At 33.1% G+C, this 27103-nt stretch overlaps 1 protein-coding gene across 2 annotated transcripts in view; it reads left to right on the top strand.

Annotated features, from left to right (window-relative positions):
* YTHDC2 (YTH N6-methyladenosine RNA binding protein C2) overlaps positions 1–27103 on the top strand; it is a 79105-nt gene that overhangs the window by 17400 nt on the left and 34602 nt on the right. For both annotated transcript variants that reach the window (XM_081281702.1, XM_081281703.1), the window contains exons 8-17: positions 2087–2194; positions 3290–3438; positions 4547–4682; positions 8641–8767; positions 9182–9247; positions 15280–15458; positions 15659–15755; positions 15836–15923; positions 16009–16089; positions 18229–18311. In XM_081281702.1, coding sequence (XP_081137828.1) covers positions 2087–2194; positions 3290–3438; positions 4547–4682; positions 8641–8767; positions 9182–9247; positions 15280–15458; positions 15659–15755; positions 15836–15923; positions 16009–16089; positions 18229–18311 — 1114 coding nt within the window. The remainder of the gene's footprint in view (positions 1–2086; positions 2195–3289; positions 3439–4546; positions 4683–8640; positions 8768–9181; positions 9248–15279; positions 15459–15658; positions 15756–15835; positions 15924–16008; positions 16090–18228; positions 18312–27103) is intronic.

Below are 27103 nucleotides of genomic sequence, written 5' to 3' on the forward strand. Positions count from 1 at the left end.
CCATTTTACATTTTCAAAAGGCTGAAATTATTTATATTTTTGAAGTGTACAGGGCTACTCACTTATGAGTTTTTACTTTTTTTGGACACTGCTGTAATTACTAAGTCTAATATTCAGATTTTAGTAAAAAAATTGTTTTAGACTTTTATTTATTTTTTATTATGTGGTGTTGAGGATTGAACCCAGTTCCTCATACATATGAGGCAAGCACCCAGCCACTGAGCTGCAACCCCAGCCTCTAGTCAACAATCTTAACTTAAATTTTCTGTGTTATTTCTCAGAGTTGGCCCTCTTTTTTTTTTCTTTCTGAAATGCTCACATCCCATATATTTAGCACTACTGTCTCCTGGCTTTTACTCTACATTATAGTGCTTTCTATATGGGTTTTTCTTCCTTTGCAGAGTGCCTAAATCATGGCATTTGCTAGGATTATTCCCTTGATCCATTTCTTTCTTTCTATTCACTCTCCCTTTCTTTCTTATTATCATTAGATTTCTTTCCTCCTTCTTCCCTGCTCTGTGTTATACTTCACTAGCTATTGGAAATGTATACTTAATTTCCCTGGAAGTTCTCATTGTGCCCTTTGCTTCTGTTTTCTGGTATATACTGATGACTCCTGAATCTTTATTTTCAATTTAGATTGTTCTCTAGAGTTTTAAATTGAGATATCTTGACAGGCAGCTCACTTCTAATATGCCCCAAATTAAATACTTACTCTACAAAATTTGCTTTTCTTCTTGTGTTGCCTGTCTGGATTAATCATACTACTGTTAACCTAGTCACGTAAATCACAAACCCATGCATTATCATAATATTTTCTTGGGTGGTTAGGAGCATAAAATCTAAACCTCTTAATGGAAAACTTGTTTCAGCACTGCACATTTGATGTGGGTGAAACCATACCTCCATTCTCAATACCCAACCTGCTTCTTTTTTCTGCATTCCTCATTATATCAGAGTAACATCCTTCTGGTTTTGCAAGCCAGACATCTAAGAATCATAGTTGACACTTCTTTACCATTCTCTCATATTCAGTGTAGTGCTAAATTCTGCATAGTTTACCTCCTCTCTCAAAAATCTTACTACTTTTTCAGCATCTCCAGTCTCATTTCAGTTATTGTGATGAATTAAAATTGTTCCTATCTGGTCTGGTTCCATTCTACTATTTTTTAAATATATTTTTTAATATTTATTTTTTAGTTTTAGGTGGAAACAATATCTTTTATTTTTATGTGGTGTTGAGAATCAAATACAGTGTCTCATGCATGCTAGGTGAGCCTGCTACCACTTGAGCCACATCCCCAGCCCCCATTCAACTATTTTTTAAATCTGTTCTTCACACTGTGGCCAGAATCATCTTTTTAAGTGGATTTATGATGTTTAATACTTCTTGGGCTTAAATTTTTTGAATAGTCTTAATTCAGGACAGACTTAAACCCTTGATATATAGTTCTCTTACCTCATCTTGAACTACAATTCTCTCTCTGCTCCTTGTTTCCCACCATTTTTCAAGTAGGTTAACTTTTTAGTTTCTTGAAAACATTCTTCTTTCCACTACACAGAATTTACACAGCTATTTTTCTTCATTGCACACTCTTTCCTTTCTAAGAGTATAATTACTTTGTCTATATGCTTCTCTTGTTCCTTGTTTTCTCAGTGAGGATGATTTTCTTGGTGTAGTCAGATCCTTCTGTTATGTACTGTCATGTTGTCTTGTACTTCTCTCTCATAGGACAACTATATTATTGTATTTATTTTCTGGACTATTGGATCAATGTCTGTCTCTCCTGCTGGTGTGCCTGAAGGGTACAAAAGTAGCTCTATTTCTGTTTGCCATTTGTATTTGTGGTTTCTAATGTGATGCTGGACACATGATAGGTAGATAATAAACAATGGAAAAAATAAGCAAATTGTCTTATATCCAGTTGTCTAAAAACTGAAGTTATATTTAAAAGACAATATTGTGTGGATCACTTGAGCTTTGGCATTGCTTTTGAATATTACATTAACTTGGGATTCTGATGTTTTTATGTCAAGTATCTCTGAGTTGTAAATTGACTACTTTTAAAAAATTTCTATTATTTAGTACAGGGAAGACCATTTGAAGTAAAAGAAATGTTTCTGGAAGACATTTTAAGAACTACTGGATATACAAACAAAGAAATGTTAAAGTACAAAAAAGAAAAACAGCGAGGTAAACTTTTTATCAAAGAAATATAAAAGAAATTACTATTGAAAATGACTTTTTTGGAGTACTCCATCTTTATCCTATGGAGGTATAAGGATGCTTCAAAGTGTTATTCTCTTGCATATATTTGTGGAAAATTATGTTAGAATATTATCGCAAATATACCTTTGCATTGTGGTTTGTATTTTCAAAGTGGCAATCTATAAAAAGGAATTGAAAGGGGATGCCAGAATTGAGGAAATTTGAGTATGTTTATATCCAAAGATTCAACCATTGTTCTAAGGAAGCAAAAGAGTGTATGCTGGCTGCATACCACCTCTCTCCTAAGTGGGAGTGGGAAGTAGATAAGAGGGAGTAAAAATAAGAGGGATAAAAAGAGTAGCATCTGAGCAAAGATGGGCTTATCTTTTATAAAAATGTGAAGATTTAGAAATCTTGATAGTCTTCTGGGGTTACATTTGTATTTCAAATATAACATTATTTGCCTATTAAAACATCTTGTAATAATTTATACTATATTACAGCTTTTGAATTGGGGTTTAGATTCCTTTTCATTTAGCTGCCTTGGTCATTATGATATTGGTTTCAAGCTCTGATTCCTTTGTTTATTCTGTATAACAATAGACAAATATCAACTCATGTGGATTCTTCACTTCAAAAGTTTAATTAATCAGCTCCTATTTTGCCAGGCAGTGCAAAATCACGTATATGTAAATTGTGAAACTCCTAGATCTTGAAACTTTTCAAACTTTTGAATTATACATAATCATATGTTAAACAACTGGTAGGAGTTTAATAATTGGTTTTCTTTAAAGAGCTATATGAATATTAGTCACTGATTTAAACAATATGTATCAAATGGATAAAAATACTCTTAATTCTGGACTGAGTTAGAATTAAGCTTCTTACCAATATGAAGATGTTTTTTAAGCAGTTATACGTGTCTTTATGGTTTTGCATAATACATTTCACTAAATATTCTTGATATAGTTTTAAAAGTAACTGCAAAATAAGATTCACTTAGATATTTTTAAAACAAAGGAATACATTTTAAAAAGGAAAGGACTTATGTAATTATTTTTTCTTTGGTAATCAATTTAGAAGAGAAACAACAAACCACTCTTACAGAATGGTACTCGGCTCAAGAGAATACTTTCAAGCCTGAATCTCAGAGGCAGAGAACTGTTCCAAATGTGACTGAAGAGTATGATTTATTGGATGATGGTGGTGATGCTGTCTTTAGTCAGCTGGTAAGACCTTACTGGTTTCACACTTTTGAGTGAAAATATATAGGTTAAGGAATATTTTTTGAACTAGTTATTTTTTACTACATAATTGAAGGGTAGTTCTCTTAGTTTATCTTAGATGACAACATATTTTCAAGAACAAATTTTCTTTCTTTTTTTTTTTTGTCACAAAGCTGGGATTGATCCTAAGGCCTTGCACATGCTAGGGTGCTAACACTCTACCACCGAGTTCTACCCCTAACCCTGAAGTTTCTTTTTAGAAAAGAATCTAACTGTTTTGAGCATGAGAAGATAAATAACATAATGCAGAGATACTTGAAGTTTTTTTTTAATCAATGTTTAAATTCTAATACATCCAAACGAACTATATATTAGCTTTTAAAAATACTTTTTAAAGTATTTTTTAAAAAATACTTCACTCAGTTTTAACAGAGTGGATTAGGGGAGGGAAGAAAGGAGGGAAAGGGAATGTACTAGAGAATGAAATTGATCAAATTATGTGCATGTATGAATATGGTATAATGAATCCCACTGTCATGTGCAATTATAATGTACCAATAAAAAAACTAAGACCAAGGAATGTTTTAAAATTGTTATTTAGTATAGGAGAGATCCATTTGAGTCTGAACAGCATTTTGACCATGTAAATTAGTGACCTTGCTGATAGTTACATAACCAATGAGCTAAAAAGTCCTGTGGAACCTGGTCCTTTACAACAAAGATTTTGATGTTCTTGCTGTGAAGTGGGACCTGGCATCAGTGTTAGAAAGCATCAGGTGGTGCTTTCTCTAACTGTAGCTGAAGAGGGAATCACTGATGTGTAGATACATTTAGCAAAATCCTATCAGAAGTATAATTAATGTTGTGCCTGGATTATAGTCCTTTGTTGACAAACTCATTCTCAGATAAAAGGTTAATGTAAGAACAAGATAAGAATATTGTGTGTCATAAAGTTTGTAAGATGGAATGAGGAACTTTTTCGATAATACATATAATATATTACATCATATGGTTATATGATTAGTAGTTCTTGTAGCCATTGTGGCCATTTTCCATTCTTTGCAAGCAAATGTTGTTGGGTGATTATAATCTTTTTTTTTTTAATTTAAAGACAGAAAAAGATGTGAATTGCCTTGAACCATGGTTAATCAAAGAAATGGATGCTTGTCTTTCTGACATATGGTTACATAAAGATGTTGATGCATTTGCTCAGGTCTTTCACCTTATTTTAACTGAAAACGTTAGTGGTAAGTTTATTTGAATTTATAAATAACTCTTGCAGTTATTTATGGTATAACTGTAGTTTAGTTCAAAATGTATATACTACATTTTTTGTTCACACCCGGTAATTTGATCTTCTCTAAATAAATCTGTATCTGATCACATTTCACTTCGCCTACCACCATCCTAGTCCAAGCCCACATTTTTCTCCTGAACTATTGTGGTAGCCCACTGATTCCTTCTATTCTTATGTTGCTGCATTTTGTTCTCCATAGAACAACCATATTTATTCTTTCAAAACTGCCATTGTCGGGGTTGGGGATGTAGCTCAAGCGGTAGCGCGCTCATCTGGCATGCGTGTGGCCCGGGTTCGATCCTCAGCACCACATACAAACAAAGATGTTGTGTCCGCCGAAAAACTAAAAAATAAATATTAAAAAAAAAAATTAAAAAAAAAAACTGCCATTGTCCTACTCTCAACTCTCCCATGCTTGCTATTACATTGTGAAGGAAAATCAAAGTCCTTTCTGTGATTGCGTATATTTTTAATTTTTCCCTGTTTCATGTACACTGCATGAGGGCTGAACCCTTATCTATGTTTTACTCATCTCTGGGTTTTTAGAAGTTCATAGTAAGTCCTTCAAAATGTGTGTTCAGTAATGCTATTACTTTTAGATATCTTTATCAAATGATAAATTGTTTGAATATGTTTAATGACAGTAAGTTCACTTTCTTGAGGATATTCTTTCAAATTTGGATTGTTTTAATTATAATTTTGTAATATGTTGAAGCGAAACCCATCTGCTTTTACCCTTTTCTGCTTATAGTGTGATAATGAAGAAATTTAGTATGTATTTATGTCTGACAGACTTGCAGGTATGAACATAGTTATTCTTTTTCCTAGAAGTTTTTTTTTTGTTTTGTTTTTTTCCTTCTTTGGACATGTTTTAGTTTATCCTTCTAAAAAGCCCAGCGTCTAGTTCTAAGTTTAATCTCTTAGTTACTGTCTTAGGATAGAATAGGTCTATTAGCCTAAGTAATCTCTACTCTTTATTTATATTAATTCAGTCTACCTCTTTGTCAGCCACATTGTCTTATTGATTTTTATGTCTCTGAAAATCCTGTATTTATTATTCTAACTTATTTTGAATTTAAGACATACCATTTATTCCTTTTAAATTTTATCTTATCTTTTGATTTGGCCCATTGTTTCTGTGTAACAACTTTAAAAAATTCCAACTGTTTATTTTATTAATAGACTTTCTCAGTTTATTGAGTTGATGGGATTGGGTCAAAGACCAAACATTGTGATATGCAACAAGAGACTTTAGGTAATACTTAGGTGTGATTGTTTAAACAGTTATAATCCTGTATACTTATTAGTCTGGCAAACCTCTTAAATAAATGAGGATCCTTTGTCATTTTCTTGTTATTTGTAAATGTATTTTGGCTCATATTGATGTATTTTTAAAGCTCATAATTTTTTTGAAAGTGTATATATTTGTTAATCTTCAATTTTATGTCATTCTCTTTTTTTCCATTTTGAAAATATATTAATTTGAAAAATTAAGCAATATTACTTGAAAGTTACAAGATTTAAAGTCTGAGATATATTACATTTTAAATATTTGTTATTCTTGGCTCTCTTTCTAGATATTTCTTTAGCAAATACTAGATTACTTTGGTAATGGTCATCCTGTGGTCTCACACTCCCTGTCTATTAATGTATAGTTTATACATTTTCCTGAGTCTAATATTCTAATATCTTTAGCCATATGAAGAAAACAAAAAATGTAACAGTAGCTTTATGAACAGTTTTTCATTTTCCAACTTTTTGTTAATCTCTAATGTCTCTACCCTTAGTTGGCAGCAGAGTTGGATTTCTTCTTGTGATCCCAGAAATTGTGAGCTTTATAGATTTATTTTTAGTACCATCATTTTCCCCATGTGTTCCTGTAAATGTAGCTAATAATTAGTAAGTCTAGACATTCTATGTTGTGCTGACCATATTAGTCACCTTTTGCTGCATAACAAATGATTCCAAAGCTTAGCAGTCTGAAACATTTTTGCATACTTCCTGAGAGTTAAGGATCTGGAAGTAATTTACCTGAGTAGTCTGATTCCTAGTCTCTCATTAGGTACATTTAAGCTGTTGGTGTAGAGGGGAATACTGTAGTCATCTAAAGATTTATTGGAGCTGGATGATCTGCTTCTAGGAAGGTTCACTCATATGGCTGTTGGCAAGAACCTCAGTTTGATGCTATTACCAGAAGGTCTTCGTTCTTTGCTATCTAGGCTGTCTTATTCTCCTCATGATCTAGTAACTTGCTTCTCTAATAGTGAAAATCAAGTGTCTGTCTATCTATGCTTCCAAAAATAAAAAGCAAAATAAAAATACAAATCCAAAGCCAAAGAATGTATAACACCAGTAGAATTTGGGTGATGAGGTATCAGTACAGGTTCATCAGTTGTTAACAAATTTACCACTTTGGTAGGTTATGTGAGAGACTATACATTGTGGATCAGAGGGTCTGTGGGATGTCTCTTTACCTTCCTCTCAATTTTGCAGTGGACCTAGACCTTCTTTAAAAATATAAAAAACAGAAGCCTGAGGTAATTCTCTTGTATATTCTCTATCCGTTTAAAAACCTGTGGTTTACAGTGATAATGGATACTTATTTTAGGGTATTAATTAAATAATGAAAATAATTGGGTATGTATGGAAGATCAATTTTTTTCTTTTGTTAATTTTCTTAAATTATAATAGGTTTGTTCCTAGGGATGAATTCTTTCTGAAAATATCAATTTGTAATTTAGGCAAACTAATCCTAAGCAATTATATTTGAATTGCTTTAGGAATATATTCTTGGAAGGAACTTGTAATGGAACTTAAATTATCTTCCTATGGAGGGCTTCTGTGAGAAGTAAACTTCTGCCAGTGTTGTTCCTTGCTGTGGTTTGTCCCCACCAAAACTCAGGTTGATCCCCAGTTTGGTAGTGTTGAGAGGTGTTGGGACCTTTAGGAAGTGATTAGGTCTTTAAGAGGAATTAGTGCTTTTCTCAAGACTGTGAGTTCTTGCTCTGACAAGCTTGGATTGAATACCCTAAGAGGTTATTAGTAAGGGAGGCCACCCCCACAGGCTTGGCCCCTTACTACTTCTCTCCATGTGTTGAGCACTTCTTGTCTCTCACTAGAAACTGTACAGATGCCGGTACCATGTTCTTGTACCTCCAGAACTTTGAGCTAAATAAACCTCTTTCCTCTAAAAATTACTGAGTCTCAGGTTGAAGCTCTCAGTCTCTGTAGTTATAGCAATAGCAAATGGGTTTCTTATTAAGTGTTTAGGGAAATAGTAGTCTTGAATAAGAGGGATTAAAAGCAAAACCAACAAAAAAATTGTCATGGACTTTGCTTGAAGCTTTTAGTCACTTATTATCAGTCACTAATGAGGATTAACTTTTTTTTTTTTTAAGAGAGAGATAGAATTTTTTAATATTTATTTTTTAGTTTTCAGTCTGCGCAACATCTTTATTTTATTTTTATGTGGTGCTGAGGATCGAGTCCAGCGCCCTGTGTATGCCAGGCAAGCGCGCTACCGCTTGAGCCACATCCCCAGCCTGAGGATTAACGTTTTAATTCTTTAAGTATATCTTGTCATTTGATGATCAAAGCAATATATAGATTTAAGATGATTGGGGGTTTGACTAGCTAGTAACTTTCCTTTTCTGTTTTAATTATATAGGTGAGCTTTAAACAGTTTAATAGCCATCATTCCTTCTACCTTAAAACTGACACTCTATTCCATCCTGTTTATATTAGGGCTTATCACTAGCAGATTTCCTTGGATGATGTGATTTGAGGCTTATATAATGTATTAAATAAAGTGAAGGAACATGTCAGTTCTGCCACTTAAATTTAAAAAACAAAATATTTTTAAATATTTTGTAAATTTAACAATTTCATTTTTCCTTTTCTTCTTTTAGTTGATTACAGACATAGTGAAACCAGTGCAACAGCTCTGATGGTTGCTGCAGGACGAGGTTTTACGAGTCAAGTAGAGCAGTTAATTAGCATGGGAGCCAATGTCCATAGTAAAGCATCAAATGGCTGGTAATTTTAGATTACATCCATTCTTTCTGTCTTTGTGTAGCTGCACATATCTTTTTTTTTTTATTCTTATGTTTGTCTTTAAATTGTAAAAAATTTTAAAGTGGGTGTAATCCTAGTTACTTGGGATGCTGAGATGGGAGGATCACAAATTTGAGACTAGCCTTGGCAACTCAGTGAGACCTGATCTCAAAATAAAAAATAAAAAGGGCTGAGTATGTATGATGTATCTCAGTTTTGAAGCACCCCTGGGTTTAATCCTCAGTACCATCAAAAGGAAAAAAAAAACCTCCAAGGTTGAGTTATAATTGTTAATACATTTCTAGTGGATAAATATATAATTTTGAGTGAATAGTTTTATAATTTTGAGAACAAATTATTTTTCTGTCTTAGTCTAATATATTTGAATTTTGACAGGATGGCTTTAGATTGGGCTAAACACTTTGGGCAGACTGAAATTGTGGATCTTCTAGAATCTTACAGGTAAAACCTTATACTATTTTAAAAATTAACCTTGCCTTCTTTTTAAAAACTACCTAGCTATGTAAATCATAGAATATATAAATGTAGGCTATTTATAGTCTTTCTTATCCAGATAATTTTTTTCTGTGGTTATAAGAAAATTTTCTTTCTGACTTAGTAAAGTTGCTGATAAGAGGTTATACTATTAAGAGCTGTCAGTGGTGGGGAAAGCTACCTCCTGGTAAACTGATTCCCTGTATAATGGTTAATATGAACTGAATGGTGTTGGGGGTTCACCAGATCTTCCTGCACTGGGTGCTCACCCTGTGGGGTATGTCAAGCTTACATTAGGTGTTCGCCCACGTTCAGTAATCGCTCCCCCTGCACTCAGGGTTCATCCTGCATTGAGGGCTCACGCCACATGGGGTGCTTGCCACTGAGCATAGTTCTTGTACATAATCTGCAAAACAACCCTTAGAGATAGGTACTTGTTCTTATTGTTCTTATTATTTTTTTTAATATTTATTTTTTAGTTATAGTTGGATGCAATACCTTTATTTTATTTATTTTTATGCTGAAGATCGAACCCAGGGCCTCACATGCTAGGCGAGTGAGTGTTCTACTGCTGAGCCAGAACCCCAACCCCCCTTTTTTTAAAAATACTTTTTTTAGTGGTTGATAGATCTTTTATTTATTTATATGTGGTGCTGAGAACCGAACCCAGCGCCTCACACATGCCAGGCAAGTGAGCTACCGCTTTGCCCCAGCCCCAGCTCCTTATTGTCCTTATTTTATGGATGAGAAAACCAAAACCTGGAAAAGTTAAGGAACTTGCTTAAGATCAGGCTTAGTTATGTACAACTATAATACACCAATAAAAAAAATGGGAAAAAAAATCTCACACACACACAAAATATTGTATTATAATATCTTATTTTTTATTTTACTTAAAAAATTAGAAAGGAGATTTCCATTTGAACATAGTAGACAGAACACATGTATTTATCTCTGCATTTTCCTTATTAAAATAACAATAAAGGAATATGAAAGGTGTAGAATGATAAAGTTGAAGAGACTGAGAGGATGCAACAACTGTTGGAGGATGTTAAAAATTTATGGATGTCAGGTAGCTAATTGATTAGTGATAATTGAATTAGCAGAATTAAGAAATCTCAGCCAGTCAGTGAGAGACAAACTTCTTTAATATCTTTGAATGAAGCAATGAAAGAAGAGCTAATAAATAAATAAATACATACATAATACACCAGAACTGGGTGACATATTTTGTAATGAACATTTTAGAGCTCCAGATCACATTCTTTTCTGCCGCCAGATGATACACCTTGGCTGGAAATGGGAGGTTTATTAAATAAAATTAAGCCAGAGAGGCTTTGAACTTAAGATTATTGAAAATTAGCCATAGAAGCTTTAGACTTTGGGTTACCAGGTACAATAAGAAAGTGAGGGCAAGGTATCAAACAACAAAGGGGTTTAAGTGAAAGTTCATAGATTGATAGTTGAAATACCATCTACTCCTTTCCCATGCCATCACTGTCACTTTTTCCTGTTTGAAGTATATATGTTCTTTGGCAGAAAACTTGACAATTCTTTCTTGGAAAAATAGACCAAAGACTAGAGAAAATGTTTAGATTTATAAGAGGTTTAGTGTTTCTTCAATGAAATGACCATCTTTAAATCAAATGACTCTGTAATCTCTACATGTGTACTTGGAGTTTTTTTGGTGCTTTACTCTTTTAAAATGAACAAACTTCCAAAGACTGATGACTAGACTTTTGAGAGGAAAGCACTCATAAACCAGAGAAATAAGACAGATTTACATTAGCACAATAACCTTTGGAACTTAGATGAAACTAAGCATCAGTGTTCAGAAAAAAACTTACAAAAACAAAACTATAATTTTTCTATTATTAGAAGATTATAGTATTTCAAATGCTTCAGTGACACAATTGGTTAGTGCCTGGTACTTACACAGAAGAATACAGTTTTTCTTTTGTTGCTTTCATGAAACAAAAGTAGTGTGCTATAAAAAAGGAATAGGACACAAATCTTTGTTTACAGTTCATTTTTATGAGGCCTACCCAAATTTACCCTAACATTGCAGCTTACCTCCTTGCACTTCATTTTTTTTAACCTTTTCTGCTTTTTCTTTTTTCTCTTGTCCATAGAACCTATTATTCTTCAATATATTACATAATTTGCTTATTTACTCTTTTTGTTGGTTTATTATCTTTAGCTTCTTTCTACTAGAAATTAGTAAATGTCTTATTTCATTTGTTCAGGAAAAGTGCCTGATATACTGTTTGATTAGTGAATATTTATTGAATGAATGAAAAAACAAGAAAGAGTTCATTTAAATATGTGATAGAAAAAATTCAGAAGTGTTCAAAGATGAAGTTGAGAAAATTACTAAAAAGTAGGAAGAAGATATAAAAGATGGAGAATTGTAGAACAAGATACAAAAATTTATTCTCTGTACCCTTTATCGGGAAACTGTTAGAAGGTGTGCTCCAGAAAAAAGAGGTAAAACAAATAAAACAAACAAAAAATGAAAGGAAAATATAGTAGATTTAACACAGAGGTTAGGTGAAAGGAAAGGTTTGGTATTGGTACAGAAGAGTGTGAGGACAACAATTGTCCAGCAGGCCTAGTCCCATAGGAACAGAAGATGGCGGGCTCCAGGAGGGTGTTATCTGAGAGGAAAAAATAATCAACTAATATATTTGAGTATATTAAGAAGCTTTACAAATCTTTTGGAAAATTTGAGAAGAATTAGTGGTCAAGTTCACATAAAGCTAAGCAAATAAAATTAAAACATAATTTCCCTGGGAAAAGTAGAAAGGTCAAAAGTAAAGAGTATTGTTTGGCTCAGCAGTAGGTACTGTTTACATAGTCATAGTAAACTCAAGGCTGAATGAAGAGCTGAGGAAAATTGTAAGTATTGGAGTATATGGAAAGTTTATGGAAGTGAGATGGTAACCTCATCTTTAATTAGTTAGAGGTTCACAGATAATGATTAAATTGTTAATCACTAAAAGAAAGTACATATTACTTAGAAATGGGGCAGTAAATACAAAAAATGACTAAAACAATTGAAAATGTTCCTAGGTAGTATGACTAAGGTTTGTGTGATTATGGTTTTTGTTGTAACTTTTATGAAATTATTTGTGTATTAATATTGTGAATATATATTATTTTTAAAAATGAAAAATCAGAAGGGCAATTCAGATACTTTAAAAATCCTATGTAACCAGTTTAATTATTATTATTATTATTTTTTTTTTTTTTTGGTCAGTGTTGAGGATTGGACCTCAAGCAGTCTACCACTGAGCTCTGTCTCTAGCCCCTAATCTTTTATTAGGGATTTGAGATAAGTTTAAATTAGATAACTAGATAAATTATTTATATTTTTAGATATTTAAAGGAAACAATACATTGTATAATACATTATAATACATTGATAATTTCTATTTGTTTTCAACCTCTGAGTCTTAAAACGGAAAAAAAAAGTAGAGTCTGAAGTTAAAATAGAGTAAAAAATCTGCCATTTAAGATTATATAAATGATTCATTTGACTTGGGTTTTTGCGATTAATTCTGTAGATGTAAGTCTCAGGCATTATAAGTAAATGTTTGAAGTATGAAAATATTTGTTGTTTATATTTCATAAATTGATAATATAGGTTACAGAGTCTCAAAATTCTTGATAGGTCCAAATGTTAATTCTGACGAAGTAGGTTTTATTGCCGTTTAAATACATAGTTCCTAGAATGTGTAATCCTTTTTGTAGTACTACTTTGAATGTTCTAGATATTCTTATGTTAAGTATTCTAGACACAATAGATTACCAAATTACAGATTACAAAACAAAGCAATTATCTGGATAATACTATGTCTTGACCAGCTGGGCTTTTTTTTTTTTTTAATCCTATAGACCATGACATTATCAATTAAAATGTATGCCAGGCATGGTGGTACTAGCCTATAATCCCAGTTACTCAGGAGGCTGAGGCAGAAGAATTACAAATTTGAGGCCAGCCCTGTCTTGAAATACAGAAAGAAAAAGAGCCAGGGATGTAGCTCAGTGGCAGAGCACCCCTGGGTTCAATCCCCAATACTGAAAAAAAAATTATACTTACAGAATTTTGTTAGTGATAGCTAAAGTTTATACCTTTAAATAAATAACATGTTTTCTTCATTAACCCGTTAAAAAGTAAGAAACAATAAAATAGAATATTTAAAATAGAACTTGAATAAAATTCAAGATACTGCAGTTATAAAGTTGTATAATGTTATTCTTTTTAAAAAATATTTATTTTTTAGGTGGACACAATATTTTATATTTATGTGGTGCTGAGGCTCAAATCCAGTGCTTCATGCATGTTAGGCAAGCATTCTACCATTGAGCCACAACCCCAGCCCCTTTAATATTATTCTCATTGAAAACAGTCTTATAATTTTTTTGCTAAGCTCTTTGAGATTGAGTTGAATTGAACTTCCTAGAAATTCTATTGATAGTTATTACTGACGACAGTAGTTTATATTTTTACATAATAGGATGAGAAGACAAGTGATTTCAGTAATTTATACTGATTCTGAGCTCTTGAAAAATAACATAATTAACCTGCTTTTTGTATAAAATTACCTACAGAATTTCTTTTTAATGTGGACAGTTCATTAGAATATTATTTATTAGAAGCAATGTGTTAATAAAATATAAATGATGACTAAAAGTTTTTAATTTTTTTTTAGTATTTTAGATGTTATGGACTTTATTATTTATTTATTTATATACAGTGCTGAGAATCAAACCCAGTGCCTCACACATGCTAGGCAAGCGCTCTACCACTGAGCTACAACCCCAAGACAAGTTTTTAATTTTTAATGAGATAATTCACATATGATTATAATTCATCTATTTAAGGGTACAATTCAGTGATTTTTTTTTATGTCCACAGACTTATGTAGTCATCACTACAATCAATTTTAGAACATTTTCATAACCATAGATAGAAACTTGTTCCTGTTAACAATCACTGCCTATTTTCCCCCCAACACTTCCAGCTTAGGACAATCACTGATCTACTTAATGTTTCTGTAGATTTGTCCATTGTAGACATTTCATATGAATGGAATCACCTGATATTGGTTTTTAGTAATTGTCTTTACTTTGCATAATCTTTTCAAGGTTTATCCATTTTGTAGCATTCTTTTTATTACTGAATAATATTCCATTCTGTGGATATACCAGAGTATATTCAATTGTCAACTGTTGAACATTTGGGTTCTTTCCACTTTTAGACCACTGTGAATAATTCTGGTCTGAATATTTGTCTACAGTTTTTTAATTGACAGATATATATGGATTTATTTTTCCATTTCTTTTGTGAAATGGAGTAGAATTACTGGGGCATATGGTAACTCTGTTTAATGTTTTGAAGAACTGCCACATTGTTTTTCAAAGTTGGTGCACCGTAATACATATATGCCAGGAATGTAGGAGGGTTCTAAGTTTTTAAAAAATATTTATTTTTCAGTTGTAATTGTATACAATATCTTTAATTTATTTATTTTTATGTGGTGCTTAGATCAAACCCAGGGCCTCACCCGTGCTAGGCGAGTGCCCTATTGCTGAGCCACAATTCCAGCCCTGGGTTCTGATTTTTTTAATACCTTTTCTAATATTTACTTTTTGTTTTTTTGATGATAGCTATCCTACTGGATGTTAAGTGGTATCTCTGTGGTTTTGGTTTGTATTTCCCTGATGACAAAAGACATTGAACATTTTTTCATGTGCTTATAGGTCATTTTTTTGTCCTCTGGAGAAATGTCTTCAGAGTTTGATTTTCTAAAGGCACTTCTTGTCAAATTTTGCTTTGAACAAATGTGCTTGAAACCAAAACATGAATTATATGTTTAATTTTTTACTTACTGTAAAGTTGGTATAGTAAGTGTCAGCTATCTTCCTTAGGATATATTGGAAATTTGAAGGACATAATGGGAATCAGCTTTTTGTTGTTGTTGTTGTTGTTTTAGTGCTTCTCTGGAATTTGGAAATCTGGATGAAAGTTCTCTGGTTCAAACAAATGGAAGTGACCTCAGTGCAGAAGACAGAGAGCTCCTGAAAGCTTATCACCATAGTTTTGATGATGAAAAAGTAGACTTGGATTTAATCATGCATCTTCTATATAATATCTGCCATAGTTGTGATGCTGGTAAATAAGTATCGTCTAAAAGAAATGAATTTAAAAATTAATGCTAGTTGTACAAAATTTTATATAATTGCATTAATAGTAAAAATGAAAATTATCATATTATGATCATTTACTAGTACTTGAAAATGTGTGATGTAGTTTCTTAGTTGTTGATTGTATTGATTTCACAAGATCAATATTGAAAAATATTCTTCTTTCAGGTGCGGTATTAATTTTTCTACCTGGATATGATGAAATTGTTGGACTGAGAGATCGTATCCTGTTTGATGACAAGCGGTTCGCTGACAATACACATAGGTAAAATTTTAAACTTTCTATTTGTTGCTTAAAATAACAGACAGGGACTATAATATATTTTCTCTTTTGATTGTCAACAGATATCAAGTTTTTATGCTTCATTCAAATATGCAAACATCTGATCAAAAGAAAGTATTAAAAAACCCACCTGCAGGTGTTAGAAAAATAGTAAGCTTCATAAAATCTTATTTTTCCATTTTTTTCAGTCATTTTTCTGTTTTCATATTAATTATAAAATAATATCTTATTTCAGATCCTTTCCACCAATATTGCTGAAACCAGCATCACAGTCAATGATGTTGTCTTTGTTATTGATTCTGGAAAGGTGAAAGAGGTATGTTTGGACAAGTTGCATTTTTACTTAAATGAAGTTCCATTCCAAGAAATGCTTATATAAGCAGAATTCACTTTAGTGGAAACATTTATTTCTAGATGAATTTAAAATAGTAAATGCTGATTTCACTAAAATGAGTATTTTACTTAAAATCAGTACATAGGATGTTTTGTTATTCAACAAATTAGACAAAGAGTTTAGCTTCTACTCACTAAATACAAAAAGAAAGTTAAAAGTTTGGCTAGTTATGGTGAAAATTTTCTGCAGTGTGGGAATTCTATTACATATTTTCTGTTTTCTTCCTATATGTGGTCATGGACCATGTGCCTCTTATTCACTGCTGTATCTCCAATGCCTTACATATTAGTAGATATTCAGATGATAACTTGGTTCAAGAGGACCCGATGGAAGAATAAAAAAAAAAAAAAACAAAACCAAAAACACATAAACTTGGCCTCAACAATTACCAGCAGTCAAATCAGACTTATTACTTGCTTTTGTAAAAAGTTTCATCTACTCTTTTACCTATTGGATATAGCTGCTTTCATAACTGTGATGACATTTGAGTAATTGCAGCAAAGACCATCTCAGAACCTAAAGCATTTACTCCTTGGCTCTTTGCCCTTTTCCAACCCCTGATATAAATAAAGGGTAATATTTATTCCTTTTGGTACTGGAATGCCTAGCAATTTTCAGTGCTCCTAACACATAGTGGATCCATTCACTGAACAAATGAAAGTGGTAGAGGTAATTGAATTTCCAAGGGAGGAGATATTATTCATGTTGTGGTAAGGAAACATGTTTGTCTAGTGGATGTAAGTGATCATTTTTTATGCGAAAACATTTAATGGTTTTCATGTAGCTTTTAGAACTATCATACAGAGAATAGAGTTTTCTTATAGAATATTGTCATAGTCATTAGAGTTGTATATTGTAAAGGAAGGTGAGTTTTTTTTGTTTTTTGTTTTTTGTAATAGAACAGTAGTAAATATTATCATTAAAACTCTGGTGAGCCAAAAAAGTTCAGATTTTATTACTCTAAAAAGTTGATGAAGTGGACCTTGAAAAATTTAGAAATTAATTCTGTTAGATATTGTTTGTGAAGTATATCATGGTTTAAATGTGGTGTCAGGGTCATACATTATTTTACATTCAATTGACAATTGAAACATTTTATTAAAAACTAAGCAACATGTTTTCTAAAAATTCCATAATTAAACTATTATGAGACACATTTTTATTTACTTTAGTTTTTTTTTATTTATTTGTGTGCTGGGAATTGAACCCAGTGGGCGCTTTAACACTGGCTACATTTCTAGTCATTTTATTTTGAGACATGGTTTCACTAAGTTACTGAGATTCTTGCAGGTTTCTGAGGCTGACCTTGAACTTGTGATCCTGCCAAGTTGCTGGAATTACAGGCACATGCATTACCATGCCTGACTTCTTTTAGTTTTTTTGTATAAGGGAAAACATAAGTCACTGATTGAAGTATGTGTTCTATGTATGAATATATTCTTTTATTAAAGTGTTTCTTTACAGCATGTTTTCACTTTTGGTTTTTTGAGGTAGTATGGCGTTAGTAATGGTTCTGTTTTTATTTTTTCACTTGTAGCATTCAGGATAGGCTAACTTTGTTAGTAGCTCAGCAAGAGATAAGTGGAGGGATTAAAAATTCTTCACTTTGGGATTTAATTATTTTTATTCCACAAGATCTGCTCCCTGTAAACTATTTCAGAAAATGATTTTACCAGATCACTCTTATTCTTTATATTTCTTTATATTCTTTATAATATAAATGTGATAGAAAAATGATCAAGAGAATAGACCAGTTTTTTTCTGTTTTGGTTTCCTATGAGAATTGGTTGCCATTATTCACCTATAGCACAGAACAGCAAAACACAGAATGGGGATGTTTTATAGCTCTTTTGAGTTTAGTTTGGTTTTTATTCTTTTTCCTTAGAATGTTTGTAACCAGAACATCTGGGTTTTTAACAATCAATGTACTGTTCTAGTTATGTAATCAAGAAGAGAATATTAAATTAAACTTGGCATGTTAAGATATGGTGATAATATTTCTTGTTCTTTCCTCTTAAATGCCTTTCATGTTTTAACATAAAGATAATTTAAATATTACAGAAATCCTTTGATGCACTGAATTTTGTTACAATGTTAAAAATGGTGTGGATTTCCAAAGCTAGTGCCATACAACGAAAAGGCAGGTAATGTGTGTTTAATGTACATTCATTCAATTGCCTATAAAATGACAACATTTTCATAAGTATTCTATATTTATCATATTTTCCACCTTCTGTAAAATGTTAGTTTTCCTGTTAGTCTTAATTTGTATATTATCATTGCAAAACTAGCCATTTAAAATTTTTTTAAAAGCTGAATTTAGGTTATATTTAAAGATTACGTATGCCCTGTATATTGCATCATATATGCCAAAATAATGCAAATTAATGAATTGGTTCTTTTGCTTATCAGATTGACACTGGTAAAAATGTTTTGTAGTACAAAATATAGTGGCAAAAACATGGGCCACTAAGCCTTCATAATTTATTGATGGGAGAAAATTTCATAATTTTATTGATTGTTTGACTTCTTCAGAAGGTAAATTGAAATTGTTTACTGGTTCTATCCTTTGACCATGGATTCCACTTCTCATAATTTGTCCTGATTATACTTGCACATGGGTGCAAATATGTACGTTTCAGAACATTCTTTACACTACTATATGTAATAATAAAAAGATAAATTATGTTATAGCTACACAATGTCATGTTGGGTACCTGTTAAAAGGAAGGCCAGAGATCTATGTTTCTATGTGAAATGAGTTTTCATATATACAAGTGCATGTGTATGTGCATATGTATATGTGTGTGTGTGCATGTGTGTGCATGTGCGCATCGATGTATATATATCAACACATGTGTGCAAGAATCTGGGAGATATATATTAATAGCAATTAGTGATTTTTGGCTCTTAAGAGTGAGGATTTATTTGTCTATTTGTGATGCTAGGGATCAAACCCTGGGTGTCCTGCATGCTAGGCAAGTGTTCTACCACTGAGTCATACCTCTGGCCTATTTTTAGTTGTACATAACAGTACAGTGTATTTTGACATATCATACATATGTGGAGTATTACTTCCCATTTTTGTGGTTCTAAATGATGTGGAGTTATACAGGTTATGTATTCATGTATGAGCATAGGAAAGTTATGTCCAATTTATTCTACTGTCTTTCTTATTCCAATCCCTCCTTCCTTCCCTTCCTTCCTCTTTGTCTATTCCAGTGAATTTCTATTCCAGCCCCCCTCCACTTATTGTGAGTTAGCATCTGTATATCAGAGAGAACATTTAACCTTTGGTTTTTTGGGATAGACTTATTTCATTTAGAATGATAGTCTCTAGTTCCATCCATTTACCAGCAAATGCCATAATTTTTTCTTGTTTATGGCTGAGTAAGATTCCATTACGTATATGTACCACATTATCTTTATCCATTCATCTATTGAAGGGCACCTAGGTTAGTTCCATAGCTTAGCTATTGTGAATTGAGTTGCTTATTACATATATATTACGTATATAGAGCACAATTTTTCATATCTCTGGTTGTGTACACAGTATATTCACACCAACTTGTGTCTTCATACGTGTACTTTGTATAATAATGATCATCACATTCCAAACCCCATTCCCCCTCCCTGCCCCTCCAACCCCTCTGCCCTAGCTAGAGTTCGTCTATTCCTCTCATGCTACTGTTCCCTGTCCCACTATGAATCAGCCTCCTTATATCAAAGAAAACATTCGATATTTGGGTTTTTGGGGATTGGCTTACTTTACTTAGCATTATTTTCTCTAACTTCATCCATTTACCTGCAAATGCCATGATTTTATTCTCTTAATGCTGAGTAATATTCCTTTGTGTATATATGCCACATTTTTTTAATCCATTAATCTATTGAAGGGCATCTAGGTTGGTTCCACAGTTTAGCTATTGTGAATTGTGCTGCTATAAACATTGATGTGGCTGTGTCCCTATAGTATGTTGATTTTAAGTCCTTTGGATATAGACTGAGGAGAGGGATAGCTGGGTCAAATGGTGGTCCCATTCCCCATTTTTCAAGAACTCACCATACTGCTTTCCATATTGGCTGCACCAATTTACAGTCCCACCAAGAGTGTATGAGTGTACCTTTTTCCCCACATCCTTGCTAACACTTATTGTTGTTTGTATGCATAATAGCTGCCATTCTGACTGGAGTGAGATGAAATCTTAGAGTGGTTTTGATTTGCATTTCTCTAATTGCTGGTGATGATGAACATTTTTTCATGTGTTTGCTGACTGATTGTACATCATCTTCTGAGAAGTGTCTCTTCAGGTTCTTGGTCCATTTATTGATTGGGTTATTTTTTTTTTATTTGGTGTTTAGTTTTTTTGAGTTCTTCATATACTCTAGAGATTAGTGCTCTATCTGATGTGTGAGGGATAAAGATTTGCTCCCAAGATGTAGGTTCTCTATTCACTTCACAGATTGTTTCTTTTGCTGAGAAGAAACTTTTTAGTTTGAGTCCATCCCATTTATTGATTCTTGATTTTAATTATTGCTCAATAGGAGTCTTATTAAGGAAGTTGGAGCCTAATCCCACATGATGAAGATTAGGGCCTACTTTTTTTTCTATTATATGCAGGGTCTCTGGCTTTATTCCTAAGTTTTTGATCCATTTTGAGTTGAGTTTTGTGCATGGTGAGAGATAGGGGTTTAATTACATTTTGTTGCATATAGATTTCTAGTTTTCCCAGCACCATTTGTTGAAGAGGCTCTTTTCTCCAAAGCATGTTCTTAGCACCTTTGTCTAATATAAGATAATTGTAGTTTTGTGGGTTAATCTCTGTGTCCTCTATTCTGTACCATTGATCTACCAGTCTGTTTTAGTGCCAATATTATGTTATTTTTGTTACTATTGCTCTGTAGTATAGTTTTAAGGTCTGGTATAGTGATGCCACCTGCTTCACTTTTCCTGCTAAGGATTACTTTAGCTATTCTGGGTCTCTTATTTTTCTAGATGAATTTCATGATTGCTTTTTCTATTTCTATGAGGTATGTCATTGGAATTTTGATTGGAATTGCATTAAATCTGTATAATGTTTTTGGAAGTATGGTCATTTTGATAATATTAATTCTGCCTATCCAAAAGCAAGGTATATCTTTCCATCTTTTGAGGTCTTCTTTGATTTCTTTCTTTCTGTTTTTTTTTTTTTGAGAGAGAGAGAGAGAGAGAGAGAGAGAGAGAGAGAGAGAGAGAGAATGAGAATTTTAATATTTATTTTTAATTTTCGGTGGACACAATATCTTTGTTTGTATGTGGTGCTGAAGATCGAACCCGGGCCGCAAGCATGCCAGGCGAGTGCACTACTGCTTGAGTCACATCCCCAGCCCTGATTTCTTTCTTTAGGTTTCTGTAATTTTCATTATGTAGATCTTTCACCTCTTCTATTAAGTTGATTCCCAAGTATTTTTTTTTTTGAGACTATTGAAAATGGTGTAGTTTTCCTCATTTCCCTTTCTGAGGATTTGTAACTGATATACAGAAATGCCTTTGATTTATGGGTGTTTATTTTATATCCTGCTACTTTGTTGAATTTATTTACTAGTTTTAGATGTTTTCTGGTGGAGCTTTTAGGGTCTTCTAGGTTTAGAATCATATCATCAGCAAATAGTGCCAAATCGAGTTCTTCTTTTCCTATGTGTATCCTTTTAATTTCTTTCGTCTAATTGTTCTTGCCTGTGTTTCAAGAACTGTGTTTTTAAAGGGAATGCCTTCAATTTTCCTCCATTTAGAATGAGGTTTTCCTGGGGCTTAATAGCATAGATAGCCTTTATGATGTTGAAATATGTTCCTGTTATCCCTAGTTTTTCTAGTGTTTTGAACATAAAGGGTGCTGTATTTTTTCAAATGCTTTATCTACATCTGTTGAAATGATCATATGATTCTTATCTTTAAGTCTATTGATGTGATGAATTACGTTTATTGATTTCCGTATGTTGAACCAACCTTGCATCCCTGAGATGAATCCCACTTGATCATGGTACAAGATCTTATTAATATGTTTTTGTATTTGATTTGCCAGAATTTTATTGAGAATTTTTGCATCTATGTTTATTAGATATATTGGTCTGAAGTTTTCTTTTTTTGATGTCTTTGCCTATTTTTGGAATCAGAGTGATATTGGCCTCATAGAATGAATTTGGAAGTGCTGCCTCTTTTTCTATTTTCTGAAATAAATTGGAGAGTATTGGTATTAGTTCTTCTCTAAAGGTCTTGTAGAACTCTGCTGTGTATCTGTCCAGTCCTGGGCTTTTCTTGGTTGGTAGACTTTTTATGAGTCTGCTATTTTGTCACTTGAAATTGACCTGTTTCAATTGTGTATATCATCCTGATGCAATTTGGACAAATTATATAAGTCTAGAAATTCGTTGATGCCTTCATTATTTTCTATTTTATTGGAGTACAAGTTTTCAAAATAATTTCTAATTATATTCTGTATTTCTGTAGTGTCTGTTGTGATATTTCCTTTTTCATCATGTATGTTAGGATTTGAGTTTTCTCTCCTCCTTCTCATCATTAGCATGGCTAAGGATCTGTCAATTTTATTTATTTTTTCAAAGAACCAACTTTTCTGTCAATTTTTTCAATTGTTTCTTTTGTTTCAATTTCATTGATTTCAGCTCTGATTTTAATTATTTCCTGTCTTCTGCTGCTTTTGGTGTTGATTTTTTCTTATTTTTCTAGGGCTTTGAGATGTAGTATTAAGTCATTTATTTGTTGACGTTTTTTTCTTTTAAGGAATGAACTCCATGCAATGAAATTTCCTCTTATTACTGCTTTCATAGTGTCCCAGAGATTTTGATATGTATATCTGTGTTCTCATTCACCTCTAAAACTTTTTTAATCTCCTCTTTGATGTCTTCTGTAACTCATTGTTCATTCAGTAGCATATTATTTAGTCTCCAGGTGGATTTCATTTCTTATTTTATCATTGATTTCTAATTTCATTCCATAATGATCTGATAGAATGCAGGGTAGTATCTCTACTTTTATACATTTACTAAGAGTTGCTTTGTGGCATAGTATATGGTCTATTTTAGAGAAGGATCCATGTGCTGCTGCGAAGAAAGTATATTTTCTCATTGAAGGATGGAATATTCTATATATGTCAGTTAAGTCTAAGTTATTGATTGTATTATTGAGTTCTATAATTTCTTTGTTCAGCTTTTGTTTTGAAGGTCTATCTAATAATGAAAGAAGTGTGTTAAAGTCACCCAAAATTATTGTGTTGTGGTCTATTTGACTCTTAACTTGAGAAGGGTTTGTTTGATGAACATAGCTGCTCCATTGTTTGGGGCATATATATTTATAATTGTTAAGTCTTGTTGGTATATGGTTTCCTTGAGCAGTATTTAATGTCCTTCTTTATCGTTTTTGATTGACTTTAGTTTGAAGTGTACTTTATATGAGGATGGAAACCTCTGCTTGCTTCCATAGTCCATCTGAGTGGTGATTTTTCCCAATCCTTTACCTTCAGTCTGTGAATGTCTTTTTTGTGTAAGATGAGTCTCTTGGAGGTAGCATATTGTTGGGTCTTTTTTTTAATCCAATCTGCTAGTCTATGTCTTTCGATTGGTGGGTTTAGCCTATCAACATTCAGAGTTATTATTGAGACATGATTTGTATTCCCAGCCATTTTTGTTTATTTTTGGTATTTAGTGTGACTTGGTTTCTCCTCTGATTAGATTTTGTAATCCCTCCCTCTGCTGATTTTCATCATTGTTTCTCCTTTCCTTTTCTTGGAATACTTTGCTGAGGATGTTCTGTAGTGCTGGCTTTCTAGTTGTAAATTCTTTTAACTTTTTGATTATCATGGAAGGTTTTTATTTTATCCTCAAATCTAAAGCTTACTTTTGCTAGATATAATATTCTTGGTTGGCATCCATTTTCTTTCAGGGCTTGGTATATGTTGTTTCACAATCTCCTGGCTTTGAGAGTCTGGGTTGAAAAATCTGCTGAAATACAAATTGATCTCCCCCTATATATGATCCGATGCCTCTCTTTTGCAGCTTTTAAGTTTCTATCTTTATTCTGTATGCTAGGTATTTTTATTATAATGTGCCTTGGTGTAGATTTGTTGTAATTTTGTACATTTGGTGTCCTGTAAGCCTCTTGTATAGTTTTCCAATTCATTCTTCATTCTTGGGAAATTTTCTGATATTATCTCATTGAAGAGATTATGCATTCCTTTGGTTTGAAATTCTGTGCCTTCCTCTATCCCAGTAACTCTTATATTTGGTCTTTTGATGTTGCCCCATAATTCTTGGATGTTCTGTTCATGGTTTCTAATTTTCTTCACTGTATGATCAACTTTATTTTCCAGATTGTATAATTTGTCTTCATTATCTGACATTCTTTCTTCCAAGTGATCTAGCCTGTTTGTTATGTTTTCTATTGAGTTTTTTATTTGATTTATTGTGTCCTTCATTTCAAGATTTCTGACTGTTTTTCAGAGTCTCTCTCTCTCTCTCTTGAAGTAATCTTTTGCTACCTGTGTTTGCTCTCTTATCTCATTGTTGGAGTGATCAATTTTTGCCTGTATTTGCTCATTTAGGTCAGTCTTTAATTCACATATCATTTTAATTATGAACCTTCTGAACTCCTTCTCTGACATTTCATCAACTTCGCTGTCCGTGGGTTCTGTTATTATAGTGTCCTGGTTTGTTTGGGGCAATTTCCTCCCTTGTTTTTTCATGTTGTCTTATGTGTCTTCCTTTCTTACAGTGTGGATCTGAGATATTACAGTTTCTTCCCTATATTATTGTAGTACCCATGCAGATTGTCTGTACCTCACCTTGATGTTGGTCTTCCAGACCCTACTGGTGTCCCTCAATGAATGTTACTGCATCCTGGATCTGGGTCCTATGTAACTTGGAGTGGGTGGATCTGGGCTACTGGGCTTGACTTCCCATGGTAGTCTGCCGGTCAGAAGGGGTGGTCTTGTGCCAAAGGCTGGGCTTTGGCAGTGTCTGCCCTGCCTGGGGAGGGATGGATCTGGCCTGCTGTGCACCTGGGTCCCCCAGAGACCAGTGTGGATGGATCTGGCCACTAGACTTGAACTCCTGCCGTGGTCTGCTGGTTGTCTTGTGCCAAAGACTAGGCTTTGTGTCTCCCCTGCTGGGGGAGGGGTGAACCACGAGGGGGGAGTGTTGGGGGGTGAACTGGCCTGTGGAGAGCCTGAATCCCACATGGGCTGGTGTGAACAGTCTGGGCTGGATCTTGGCTCCCGTAGTACTCCACTGGTCAGAAGGGGCAGTCCTGTACCAGAGTCTGAGCTCTGAAGAGTGTCTGCCCCGCTGAGGAAGGGATGGACCAGGCCTGCTGTGAGCCCGGTCCCACAGAGGTCAGTGTGAGTGGATCTCATGTCCTGCAGATTAATGCTCTATCTGAGGTGTATGTGGCATTCTGTAGGCTCTTCACATTATTGATTGTTTCTTTGGCTGTGAAGAAGCTTTTTGGTTTGATACCATTTCATTTATTGATCCTTGATTTTACTTCTTGTACTTTCAGAGTCTTGTTGAGGAATTCATTTCCTTAGCCGACTTGATGGAGACTTGGGCCTATATTTGATTCTAGTAGGTGCAGAGTCTCTGGTCCTTGATCATCTTAGAGTTGAATTTTGTTCAGGGTGAGAGAGAAATATTTAATTTCATTTTGCTACACATGGATTTCCAGTTTTCCTAGCACCATTTGTTGAAGAGGCTATTTTTTTTCCAATGAGAAAAATGGCGCCTTTGTCTAGTATGAGATAACTGTATTTATGTGGGTTTTTTTCTGTGTCCTCCACCATTGGTATTCATGTCTTTTTTTGTGGCAATAACATGCTGTTTTTGTTAGTGTAACTATATAATATAATTTAAGGTCTGGTATTGTGATGCCTACTGCTTTATTTTTCTCTCTGAGAATTGCTTTGACTATTCTGGGCCTATTATTTTTCCAAATGAATTTCATAACTGCTTTTCTATTTCTATGAAGAATGTCATTGGAATTTTAATAGGAATTGTATTAAATATGTATACTGCTCTTGGTATTATGGCCATTTTGACAATATTAATTCTGTCTATCCAAGAATATTGGGAATCTTTCCATCTTCTAAGGTATTCTTCAATTTCTTTATTTAGTATTCTATAATTTTCATTGTAGATGTCTTTCACCTCTTTTGTTAGATTGATTTTCAAATATTTATTGTTTTTTAGGCTATTGTAAATGGAGTGGTTTTCTTAATTTCTCTTTCAGTTGGTTTATCACTGTTGCATAGGAACGAGTTTGATTTATGGGTGTTAATTTTGTATCTTTCTATTTTGCTGAATTTATTTATGAATTCTAGACATTTTCTGGTGGAATATTTGGATCTTCTAAATATAGAATCATATCATTGGCAGATAGGGGTAGTATGAGTTTTCTTTTCCTATTCATGTTCCTTTAATTTCTTTCTTCTGTCTAATTGCTCTGGCTAGAGTTTCAAGAACAATGTTGAATAGAAGTGGTGAAAGAGGGCCTCCCTGTCTTGTTCCAGTTTTTTAAAGGGAATGCTTTCAGTTTTTCTCCATTTAGAATGATATTGCCTTTAATTTTGACATATATAGCTTTTACAATGTTGAGGTATGTTTCTACTATCCCTAGTTTTTCTAGTATTTTGAACATGAATGGATGCTATATTTTGTCATGCTTTTCTGAATCTATAATCATGTGATTCTTACCTTTATGTCTATTGAGGTGATGAATTACATTCATTGATTTCTGTATCTTGAACCAACCTTGCATCCCTGGGATGAGCCCCACTCGATCGTGGTGTACTATCTTTTTAATATGTTTTTGTATATGAATTGTCAGAATTTTCTTGAGAATTTTTGCATCTATGTTTATCAGGGATATTTGTCTGAAGTTTTCTTTCAT

Source organism: Spermophilus citellus (genome assembly GCF_964194105.1).
Source record: "Spermophilus citellus genome assembly, chromosome: 1".
Lineage (NCBI taxonomy): Eukaryota > Metazoa > Chordata > Mammalia > Rodentia > Sciuridae > Spermophilus > Spermophilus citellus.